The sequence below is a fragment of the Vespa crabro genome, chromosome 5, assembly GCF_910589235.1.
Source record: "Vespa crabro chromosome 5, iyVesCrab1.2, whole genome shotgun sequence".
In the NCBI taxonomy this organism is placed as follows: domain Eukaryota; kingdom Metazoa; phylum Arthropoda; class Insecta; order Hymenoptera; family Vespidae; genus Vespa; species Vespa crabro.
This window is the reverse complement of record NC_060959.1, coordinates 11,934,163-11,946,790: the sequence shown is the minus strand read 5'-3', so window position 1 is coordinate 11,946,790 and position 12,628 is coordinate 11,934,163. Positions and strand designations below refer to the sequence as shown.

General features: G+C 39.3%; 1 protein-coding gene across 1 annotated transcript in view; it reads left to right on the top strand.

Moving 5' to 3' along the window:
* LOC124424271 (laccase) overlaps positions 1–12,361 on the top strand; it is a 28,246-nt gene extending 15,885 nt beyond the window's left edge. Inside the window, exons 2-10 of the mRNA XM_046963084.1 lie at positions 7,901–8,261; positions 8,389–8,673; positions 8,753–9,026; positions 9,095–9,299; positions 9,383–9,567; positions 9,751–9,946; positions 10,034–10,246; positions 10,317–10,547; positions 10,654–12,361. Coding sequence (XP_046819040.1) covers positions 7,901–8,261; positions 8,389–8,673; positions 8,753–9,026; positions 9,095–9,299; positions 9,383–9,567; positions 9,751–9,946; positions 10,034–10,246; positions 10,317–10,547; positions 10,654–10,826 — 2,123 coding nt within the window. The 3' untranslated portion in view covers positions 10,827–12,361. The remainder of the gene's footprint in view (positions 1–7,900; positions 8,262–8,388; positions 8,674–8,752; positions 9,027–9,094; positions 9,300–9,382; positions 9,568–9,750; positions 9,947–10,033; positions 10,247–10,316; positions 10,548–10,653) is intronic.
* The last annotated feature ends 267 nt before the right edge of the window (positions 12,362–12,628 follow it).

Genomic DNA, 12,628 nt, shown 5'->3' with positions numbered 1-12,628 from the left:
ATCGAGTCGGAATATTCGTTCGAAGACGAATTTTACCTTTCTCGAACATTACCACTCTTTCCATAACTATGAAGCCGTAGACTCGTTTAATTAACTCTGTCTCCTTCGAATCGCTGTAGTTTTCTTTCGCACATCCCCTATCCGGATTCGGTCAATCATCCTTTTTAAGTATATCCCCGTACTTATTATACGTACGTATCTACACGTAGACGCACATGTACAATCCTATTAGATGTGTATTATATCCGGAAGGCGAGCAAAACCACCGTCGTCGTGGTCGAATCGCCAGCGGCACGATCGGATTTCATTTGGCGATAAATCAGTCGGTCGGCTAGATCGATTTCGTTCGCATCGGCGTTCAATGCGTGTGCCACTCGACTGATGCAGAAAGCGTGACATAGTTTCTGATGACTCGTGAGACGCGTTCCCGGTCCTCGCAAATAGAGAGAGAGAGAGAGAGAGAGAGAGAGAGAGAGAGAGAGGGGGGCTGAGAGATCGAGTTCGAGCGGCTCGACTCCATAACGGAAATAAGAACATGCGTCCTTCTTTGGAATCCAAATGGTAGATCATTGTAGATACAGCACGCGAGTCTAAGATAGTTAAGATTGTTCTTCTTCGATATGTCCACGCGATTCCATAGAGACTAACTTTTTCTTTTTTCATTTACAAAATTAGGATTTTAATTCAAATGAATTAATTCTCATCGACCGATTTCATTCTTATCGACGGATCTCGTTTTACCTTCTATTAAAATAAGAACCTGCATTATATTTTGTTGTTGTTTCTCTCTTTCGTCAAATACATTATTCATGCCGTTTCACGGTCCTTGGAGCGATAAACATTTTTAGATGTAACACGCGTTCAGCTATGACGTTTCCCATATCTACGTATACTAATACGATCTTGTAAAAAACTTTCTTTCCTATATGGACTTTGGCGTAAATATTTACGTTACTATGGAAGCTCGTTTTCCTCATTTAACGAGCGCTCCTGACGTTGGCCATTTCTTCGATTTAACGAGAAAAAAAGAGCTATTGTCAAAATCGTATAACCATAGACTGTTATACGATTTCCAATCATCTCGAGATCGATTTCGCATGACCTAAAATCGATAATCCTCAGTTCCGAACATTAGTCGGTCTTAATTCTCCTTTAGAATATGGAAGAGAAGCTGTATTTTTATCTTGGATCGAATCCCGATGTTCTGTTACTTCTACGATCTACGTGATTACAGCGTTGGCTTACTTTTCTATCTCTTCGTTTGATCCGTCAAGTATATACCTGCGTATCTCGTAATAACGTTTCCTAAACGCGCTTACCTATATAGATAGATCTATAGATAATATAATGTAGAGAGTAGATTGGTATTTGTTCATTTTCATCCTCGAATTTTTTTCGCTGGAAAAATGTAGCATATTCAAAGGGAGAGAGCGAATACGAATACGAGCGAAGCTATTTACGATGGAACAAATTACTTAAAGCTATACATCATCGAATAAGAGTTTATTTTGGAGTTGTTGAAACGAGATTTTACACTTAAAATTCGATTATACGGTTAGAAAAGTTAGCGGAGAAAGAAAGAGCAGTCTGTAATCAGAATAATTTTACGAGTCGAGCGTCCCTTTTTCTTCTCTTTCTTTCTGAACGCTTCGTTTAAATGAAAGATTCGTAAGAATGAAGATAGACGTTGGTCTCAATGGAACGTCCACTTGCGAACGATCTGTTAAAAGTAAAAGGCGCGACGTGGAAAAAGAAAAACTAATTTCAAGTAAAATCGAAAGGAGCAGAGCGCGGCGGTAATGAACCGTGCAAAATTGACCGTGTAATGTTAAAAGGAGATATTATTATTGAGAAATTCATTTGACTGCTAAAAAGAATTCTTCTTAAACTTTAGCGATTAACATATCCCCCATGAGAATCCAGGAAAATCCAATGAAGCTTTATAGCTTGATATAAAGTATAGAGCGTTCTCGCTTTCGATCGATTTCCATTATTTCCGATAATTTTTACAGAGCTATAGCTTTAGGAAAGTTACTTGGACTGTAAAACAAAAGAAAGTGAAAAATCAAAGGGGATAATGGACGATATTAATTTTCCATTATTGCTCGATACTTTCTCGGCTTGATAATTGACGTTTGTCGTACAATTAAATAAGATATTCAACCGCTTCTTTTATCTATAACCGATCTATATTCTATGCATGCATACTCATACAGTACTACGTGAAAGGATATTTCTATTGCAGTATGCTGCGTTTGCAAGTCAAGATACCGACGTCAAGTTTAAATTTCTACGATGACTAATTTCATATATTTTACAGAATTATCTTGAAAGTTAAACCGACATTGCACGTTCATATGCGCGCTCGCGTCCAAGACCACAAGACAATTTCTATATACGCGATACGACTCTAGCGATTTAGAAAGAGTATAAGAAGCTGATTGTGCGGCAAAAGCTTCTTCGCCGCTTCTCTTTACGAGCAGTTAATCACGATGCGACGCGCCGCGCGAGCTTCGATCTTTCGATCTTTCGATCTTTCGAGAGAGAGAGAGAGAGAGAGAGAGAGAGAGAGAGAGAGAGAGAGAAAGACTTTTACTCGAAAATTTATCGAGCGAGAGCGAACGTTCGAAACAAGCTTGTTAAGGGCAAAGATATCTTATTACAACGTGATATATCGTAGACATGCTAGCGATAGTAATAATTAGAAAGTACCGACGTAATAGCTTCAGTTTCGGAATCAAACTTAAACGACAAGAAATATCCACTTTGCCAGTCGTTATAAATATTAATGAAAAATAGAAAAATAATGAAGTCGAGAAATATCGAGAGGAAGGAAGATACCGATATGTTTCGTTTATCAAACAAGAACGATCATCCTAACGTAGGCGATGGAATAATTTTACGGTACGAAAATAGGTATCCCTTTTCAAACGATTCTTGTCCGTACATAAATCGAAGAGTTTCGATGCCCTAAGCGAGCGAGACCGAAGGAGGCGTTTATAATTTTCATTTTTCTCTCATTGAAGTTTACAGAAAAAGATCGAGCAATAATAAGTCAACGAAAATATACGTATTATTTATCAAGAGTAAACGATCGCGATTAGGAAGGGAGATAAACATTTCTCTCTTGATTATATTCGCTCGAGCGAATCGTTTAACGTGCTTTGTCGATCGTGAAATCGCATCAATCATTATCAATAACCGTAACGAAGATCGGAAATGTAGATCGGAGCGAAGGAGGACAGATCATGAATTTTCTTGCGTCCATCGAGCGAGCACGATCGCGCCGTACTTTGTCCGATTGGGTCGGTATCGATAACGAAACTTAAGGAAGTAAGGTGATAAGGATATTGTTCGTGCTCATTTGCAAAAGTCCTATCTACACGACATACAGAATTTCTCCAAGTTATTTGCATAAATCGTGAACGACGGTGCGACTAACGTCTTGGAAGAAACTTTGTAGGAATGGTAAAGTAAATTTTCAAAAGTTCGCGACCGGCGTAAGCGGCAATAATCTTTTTATTAGATTCACAACTACAAATATCTACTATGGTCAGTTTTAGAAGTAACAAAGAACTTTACGAGTACTTTCTTCAGAATATTATCGAGTTTGCACTTTCCATTTCTCCGACGGAAAGACTTTACAACGAGGCACCTTTCTCCGATCGTAATGTCCGCAACTATCGATTACATTTTAATTTAATCCTAATTTAGAGTTTAAGCGCGAAGACAAAAACATCAAGGACTTTTATTTTTGCGAAATAGCATATAATTCGGACGCGGTACGCGCGGTGTAAGGGAACATTTTTAACGTGCATCGATCGACGATAAAACGACGTATCATTATGCCCATTAGGTGTGCGATCGAACCATTTACGTCCCGCCATTACGATCGCGCTTACAGAGAGAGAGAGAGAGAGAGAGAGAGAGAGAGACTTGTATAAGAGTAGAATTTGCCCGAGTGGCTTTACACAAGAAGAGAGCGACGACTTTGCTTCGAGTCGTGTTCCGTAAGATGAGACGAGGACAAGGGCAAGGCCAAGTCCACGTGCTCTCCAATCATCGTTGCGCTTTCCAACTTACGAGCTGCCTCTCTTTCTCTCTCTTACTCTCTTCTTTCACAGTCTTCTTCTTTGCTCGAGCGACTCACGAGTGTACCAATTGAAGGACTTGTTGTCTTTCCCTACTTTACTTATATTTTATTCGGTAATTCCGCTGTTTTTTTTCTTTTTCTTTCACGACAAATTTATCAATCGGTCGACATTATCTTAACTTACGGATCGATCGAAAGAGACTTTTGCTACGTATCTGTATGTAAAAAGTAAATATCTTATTTAAAAATTGTTATGAACCTACCGAATCACGAATCACGTAGAAACGATTTGAAACGATAGAAGGTGCATATGTAATTAAATACAGGGCGACTGCTTCATAATCGTGTAATCAATGTCGCTACTTAATTATTAACCATTACAAGCTAAATTACTCCCGTACGGACTTTCGCTTCGTAATTATTACGCGACACATCTCATGTGGCATTCTTCGAAACGTGTGCGTATATACATGCATATAGATAGTTACTCGCACGGATGAAAAGTTGCAGTTGAAGTACTCACAAAGTATCTTACCTAGGCGAGTTAATCATACTTTAAGCGAAACGAGGTAGAGAAGGAGAGAGAGCGAGAGAAGTATTTTTCAAAACACAGCGACGGCAAATGCGTCTACTTTCTCGAGCGTTGATTGATTGTAACTCAACTAAAATGCTAGAATAATAACAGCTCTCTCGTGCTACCGGTCGTAACGGTAAACAAGCTTGGAATATGGTGACGTGAATATCATAATGTACTATTCCACGGTCTAGATGCGCCATTTCCATTGAATTACCAATGAAATATTGTAGAACGACGGAGGATGCGATCTATGTTAATCGTATCTAATTAATATCTTTATCTTATTGTTAATTATTTTAGCTAGACTTTTTAAACCGATTTATCTTGTATCTACTTATAACTAAAAAAGAAGAAAAAATCATCAATAATTATCAATGTTCACGATACGTAATATACAAATAGATATGTGCATATGTATTTAGCATGACGGCTTTCACATCCGATTCTTGGGAAAAACAAATGTTGCTCTTTTCTAAGATACGATCGAAACCGTGAGGAGTCGATGAACTTCAACGTACGTTGCTGTCTTCATTGTCGTGCGTCGCAAGAAAAAAGAACACGAAACCCACGATCATTGCTAACGCGACATTAAGCGTATTTTATAGCTCCAACTCGATGTTTATCGTGTCGTCTCTCTCTCTCTCTCTCTCGCCGTGTTTCGCCCGACCTTTAGCTTGAACTTTCATGCCTCGAAAGAATCTTGTAGGAGAACTCGTAAGTCCCGGCAAAGTCTCACGGTAAATAACAGTGTCGATGAGAGCGTATAGACATGGACCGACTCGCAGAAGCGCTCCTAGAATACTCCCTTTTTCTCCTCGAACCGTGAATAATCCAGCGAGTATGCAAATTGCGACTAATCCGATAAAGGAGCACCGATACGGTTGTTTGCTGCTTCGGTGGGCCTGAGAAAAGGAAGGATTCCACAAAGTTCTCCTTCTTGCATGAACCTCGTGCACGATCGATTGCGCTCGTTAAAAGGTATCGCCGATGGTCATCCTTAGATTCGAATATCGGATTCGGAACGATATAATGAAAAATCGATCGAAAGAAAGAAGAAATATATTAAATTACTTAATTCGTTAGAAGTTCTATCTAAGTGATTCTATGATAATAAAATGTAAGTAATAGAGAATTAACGATAAGAACGGTTAATATTTGAGGCATGCATTCGGGCGGTTATTATTTCGACATTTTCGGCATTGCGAACGACCGAAAGGAAATAAGATTCGAGTCGTTGATAAATACATGTGTCGAGCGAAATAAATACATTGTTACGCGATCGCATCGAAGGCATAATTTTTCTCGCGTTAAAATGGCCCGATTATAGACGATCTCTTAAATCACTTAATCACCGAGGAATTTGGCACGAGATAACGTAACTATTTAAAAATTAAATCGTTCGGTATAGACATCAATTATCCGTATTTTTTCTTTTGATTAGACAACGCTGATATCAATGACGGGTACATTGATAGTAACGCGTCAGTGCGATAAAATCGAATCGTAAAGTCACGTATCTTTAAATATAAAGATATATTTGAATAAAGGTAAATGTTTGCGCATACGCTTTAAGAGATATATTTCATGTTCTTGACGTCAGTCTTTGCTCGTCGAAAACCCATCTACACGGCAGTAACGTCTACTCGGCAAAGAAAAGATTATTGCTTTAATTGAAAAATACGTCCGATTATATATATATATATATATGTATAATGCATAATAGTTACGTGTGGTATGTACCAAGTTCAAACGTATACGATTTTATGGGAGATTTTCATATCGCATTTCGAAAAATTTAAATGATTTTTCAGGATAATTTTCCGAACGACATCGATTACAATAACGTAACAACATCGTACAATAACGGAGCGCGATATGATATTTATTCATAAATAGGGAAAGAAATGAAAGAAAGAAGGAAAAAGAAAAAGAAAAAGAAAAAGAAAGAAGACGAATGATCGAAGAAAAGAGAAAAAGAAGAAAGAAGAAGGAGATAAAGTTAGAATCTGGCCGTTTGTATGAGCGGATCGCACGATCAATGAAATTACAAATTTAAATACGATTGTGCAACTTGTATTACCGACGATGTGCATTAAGAAGTCATTTGTGGCCATATATTTCTATATAAATAATTATACCAATGAAGCTTGATATAAAACTCTCTCTAATATATATATTATGATCCATTAAAAGTGCTTATTAATCCATTAAATTCATTATGCGAATGCATTAAAATGAATTATATCATAACGATACTATGTTATACATGATCTTGGAGAAATTCTTCACCGCTCGACGGTGAATAATTTCGATTCTATCCGATGATTCTCATTTATATACGACGATAGAAGGATCCGTGTAATATGACAAACAGTTCTTGAAACGTTGCCAAAAAAAAATATCGCAGCCGCATATTTAGCAACCGCATTCCTCCTTCTTGGAATATCGAAACGAAGATCTTAAAGAATGAAGAGTACAGTACGAGTTCTTTTCGCTTTCTCGAATGTTATCGATATAAAAAGACAAACAAGAGTGTTTTCTCATGGATCTACCGATACTACGTACGTAGATACGCACGTAAAGACGTTCTCGACGTAATAAAGTGGAATAATCGCATGCGCTTCCTGCGTACGAGATAGCCGACAAACATTCGCATTTCCAATACTCGATCGGTGGAAACCTAGAATAAATGGAGGTTGGTTATAGAATGCGCCGGTTGGTTAGTAAACGACATCGATTACGACATCCGATCGAGTCTCCTGTATGTCAGAGAGTAGAGATATACTATTATATATAATGCATAATCCAAAGCGACGTTTATGTCTTAGCGTTGGCAATAAGGAGAAACCTGAAATTCCTAGAGCGTGTCTCGTTTTATTACGGCTCAGACGTATAGGTTTCACCCTAAGGTCCGTTTACGAAAATGCAAAACATAATTACCGCGTAACGAGATACAATTATACGTATCCGCGTCTAAACTTGCTCAGCTCGAGTTAAAATTGAAAAAATGAAAAGCCAACGTCCAGTCGTAATTACGATATGACGACACACCTATAACATTTACACCCCTTTTCTTCTACGATCTACTAGGCGGATCGATCGAAAAAACTTTTCGAGTGCGTATGATACACCGGTGCACGCATGAAACCCTGAATCGTTTCATGTCCATTCGAAAGCTTTACGAAGAATTCATGCTTTCGTCAAATGATTTTTAATTTTCTCTTTCACAGAAGAAACGTTGGATCAATCGGCGTCCTCGTCCTTTTGGAGTCCCACCATAAAATCGCAAAATATTTTCCCAACGGACACGTCGGATTTCTTTTCTTCCGGTAGTGGATTGCTTAACGGGAATCCTACAGCGAACGTTTTCCGAAGCGGATTCGGTGGAATAGATAATCTAGGGAGTCGTGGTATTACGGTAAGACCACCGAGAACGAGACCTCTCGATTACAGCGAGAGATCCACCGCGGAATTACGTAAAAATCCTTCTCTTTCCTCTTCGGACGAGTGCGCTCGTGCCTGTCGCGAGAACGAGCCACCGAGGATATGCTACTACCATTTCACCCTCGAATACTATACCGTACTTGGCGCGTAAGTATAAACTTTCGTTTATTAGAGAGAGAGAGAGAGAGAGAGAGAGAGACTTGCTTTCATGTATCCGGCATTGTATCTATCTGCCGGTTGAAAGGTAAAACCGTCCATCAATAACAATTTACAGGGCCTGCCAAATATGCACGCCGAACGCGACGAACGTTGTCTGGAGCGAGTGTCAGTGCGTTCTTGCCGACGGCGTTGAACGTAGTATCTTAACAGCCAACAGAATGGTACCAGGACCTAGTATACAAGTTTGTCAGGGTGACAAAGTGGTAGTCGACGTCGAGAATCACATGGAAGGTATGGAGGTTACTATCCATTGGCACGGTGTCTTTCAGAAGGGCTCACAGTATTACGACGGCGTACCATTTGTAACCCAATGCCCTATACAAGAGGGTAGTACGTTTAGGTAATGCGTAGTATAATATTGACATATAGATTTTATTTATTCGTGTGAAATACTAAACGGTTGTCTTACGGTTATAAAGGTACCAATGGATCGCTGGCAACGAAGGCACACATTTCTGGCATGCCCATACCGGACTACAAAAGATGGACGGACTTTACGGAAGTATAGTCATTCGGCAGCCTCCCAGTAAAGATCCCAACAGCAATCTCTACGATTACGATTTGACCACTCACGTTTTATTGATGAGCGATTGGTTTCATGAAAATGCGGCCGAACGATTCCCAGGGCGTCTAGCCGTTAATACCGGTCAGGCACCTGAAAGTGTTCTCATCAATGGAAAGGGACAATTTCGCGTGAGCAGATTTTTCTTTTCTTTCTCCTTTGTGTTCTTTCTTTTACGTCTTACTAATTTTAATCGTAGGATCCAAATACCGGTTTCATGACCAACACGCCGCTCGAAGTTTTCACGATAACGCCTGGACGCCGTTATCGTTTCCGACTTATCAATTCCTACGGATCCGTTTGTCCGGCACAAATCACGTTCGAGGGTCACTCGTTGACCGTCATCGCTACCGATGGGGAACCCGTTCATCCCGTTACAGTGAACACCATCATATCCTTTTCCGGTAAATATTGCGCCAAGTATCGCTTTAGTAGGTATGCATTCGTTAGGTATCATTAATGAACTCGTCCTTTTCTATTGACATAGGCGAACGTTATGACTTTGTGATAAATGCTGACCAAACGGTCGGAGCATACTGGATACAAGTGCGATCCCTCGGTGAATGCGGTATACCGCGTGCCCAACAGCTGGCTATATTGCGTTACGCGCGTGGCCCTTACCAACCTACCACTACGCCACCCACGTACGATTATGGTCTTCCGCAGGGTGTCGTGAGTACAATCTTATATCCTAGATATTGGATTTTTAATCGTTCTCAATCACTTTAGTCCTGTCGAAAAGAAAAACTCTCTCAGAGGATAATGTCCTCTGTACGATCGCGAATCGAAATCAATTTGATTTAAATGACGACAATCGTCGAAATGATGAATTTCTATGGAGAAACGCGATTCCAGGTATTGAATCCACTCGATGCCATTTGCAATCGTCCAAGGGAAGACGCGATTTGTGTAAGCCAATTGAAGAATGCTCGTCACGTCGACGAAGGAATTCTTCAACAACGCCCAGACGTAAAGATATTCTTGCCATTCCGTTTTCTCTTTTACAGACCGGAAGAGGTCTTTCAACCTCAAACCTACAATCGTTTCTTAGGTAAAAATGGCCGTCTCGCCATTATTATGGAGATACAAGTACATTCCTAATAATTATCCCTATGGATTATTTCATTTACGCTTTCAGTCGCGCCGACCGGGGATCACGTAATTTCCCTCGTCGACGAGATCTCCTTTACGTTTCCACCAGCGCCGCTGCTTTCGCAGATCGACGATATCCCACCTGAACAATTCTGCAACGGGGATAATAGGCCGGCCGATTGCGGTGCGAACTGCATGTGCACGCATCAAGTTGATATACCGTACAACGCGATCGTCGAAGTTGTACTCGTAGACGAGGGTAAGCTATAACGTGTTTCGTTAATAAAAATGGACAATTAATGGAACGACAATGAAACTTTTCTTGACAGTACAACAACCGAATTTGTCGCATCCGTTCCATTTGCACGGATACGCTTTCAACGTGATCGGTATCGGACGTTCGCCCGATAAAAACGTGAAGAAGATCAACTTGAAGCACGCTTTGGATCTCGACAAGAGAGGATTGCTTCACAGACAATTTAATCTGCCGCCGGCCAAGGATACGATAGCTGTTCCGAACAACGGCTACGTTATTTTCAGATTCCGTGCTGACAATCCAGGTCAGCACACCATTTTCTCTCTTTATCCGTTGCATTTTTCAATTCGTTCTTTTCTTTTTTTACCTTTTCAATACTCTCATCGATACCATTTACATTTCATTTACAGGATATTGGCTCTTCCATTGTCATTTCCTCTTCCACATATTGATCGGTATGGACCTGATTTTACACGTAGGCACGCACGCGGATCTTCCACCGGTACCGCCTAATTTCCCCGTTTGCGGTAATCACTTGCCGCCTATAACACCGCCAGTACAGATAGACAGCATATATCATTGAACGTTCGGCAATAGCAAAAACACTAAAGTTGAAAAGGTCCAAAGCGTAAGCGATATTTGTAGTATATTTCTGTAAAGTACGTTTCTCTCTCCTCTTTTTTCTTTTCTTTTTCTCTTATTTGTTTAATTTCTTTATAATCGGTGGGGTCGTTCGGTAGTTAGTCCAATTAGTTTAATGTTCTTGATCGATCCAAAAGACCGAATCGACCCAATCGACGATCGTAATCTAATCGATCATAATCTAATCGTCTCGGTCTTATAGAACCGTACCTTCGTTCCGAGCTCTATATCTCGATGTTGAGTCTTGGGTGCGAAGTACTTAGCTCGAGTTCCACTCTACTACGATATATTTCAAGTTTTGTAAATAATTGTAGAAATAGTCATTAAATTTTAACAAGAATTGGGAGCAACGGTGATGTAGTAGTGGTTTAGAGGTCAGCGTTAGGGAGAGAGAGAGAGAGAGAGAGAGAGAGAGAGGATACTAAATGGGTCATACGCATCGATTCTCGATCTCGCGTGAATTCTTTATTTGATAACGAACGACACGCATAACCATCGATGGATCATAATAGCGCTTATTGATTTAGTTAGGGGAAATAAATTCGCGCTCGCACGTTTATCAACTTGCGGTATTACGTATGCGTCTTCTAGCTTGCGCCGCGACGTTGCGTCAAGTGCGTTAAGTCATTAACAGATTCTCGATCTGCGATTCAACGAAAATAAGGAGAATTTTGTCCTGCTATTTCGCTTATCCACCCAATATTTATGTCCTTTCTGTTTGTTTGAAATCAAATCGCAAATACCAATTGAAACGATGGAGAAATACGCATAGAAATCTAACAAATTTAAGTTTGAGATTATTTATTCGTTCGTGTTAAATTGAAAGATCGATGGCTAATACTTGGAAAGGAGCGCTTCGTCAGGCTAGGGGACACATGCATAAATAGTACTCACACGAGACGCACGCGTACTACCTTTTTTGTTAAACCGTGCGTCGTGTCGTCGTGTCGTCGTGCGGAAAAACGATTAATACTTATGGTGCCTTCATCTTTCTTCGTCTTTAAGAAAAGTACGTAAACCTCATACTGCAACGTCGCGAGATAAAAACTAACGATCCAAGTAAATATTTACGTGCCTGCGTGCGCACGTGCACGATGTAACAAATTACATTATGAATTCTCTTGTAGATAAAATTCAGATCCGTCTATTAAATGTACGCTGTAATACTCAATGATATCCATAATGAATGCTCAATCATTACGAACGAGCGCGTTTTCCGTACGATGTTTATTGTTAATGTTGACGTGTATTTTCCAGTCAACATCTATGTATGTGTCATTTATTAAGCGTGAAGAAAATGTTTCTGGCATTTCTCTTACTCTTTTTTTGTCGTTTGATCGGTCTCTAAAGCGTACGTAGAGTAATCTTTGTTCAGATTCTCTAGGAACATTTTCTTACAATTGTTGATAAAATATGTAACTACAATAAAACGTTATATATATATATATATATATATGTGTGTGTGTGTGTATATATATATATATATGTATATATGTATATATATATATATATATATATATATATATATATATATATGTATATATAAAATATATATGTATGTATATATAAATCATAGAAGATATAGTTTTAATAAGGGTTTATACATTGTTGTTATTAGGTTGTTTTGTCCTATTTACCATAGATATAATAGCAAGCGATATAAAAATGAATTCGTGTTAAATCATTAATACCGCATGGAGGAAACGAAAGAGAGGAACGAAATGTGACATTATGTCGATCTAA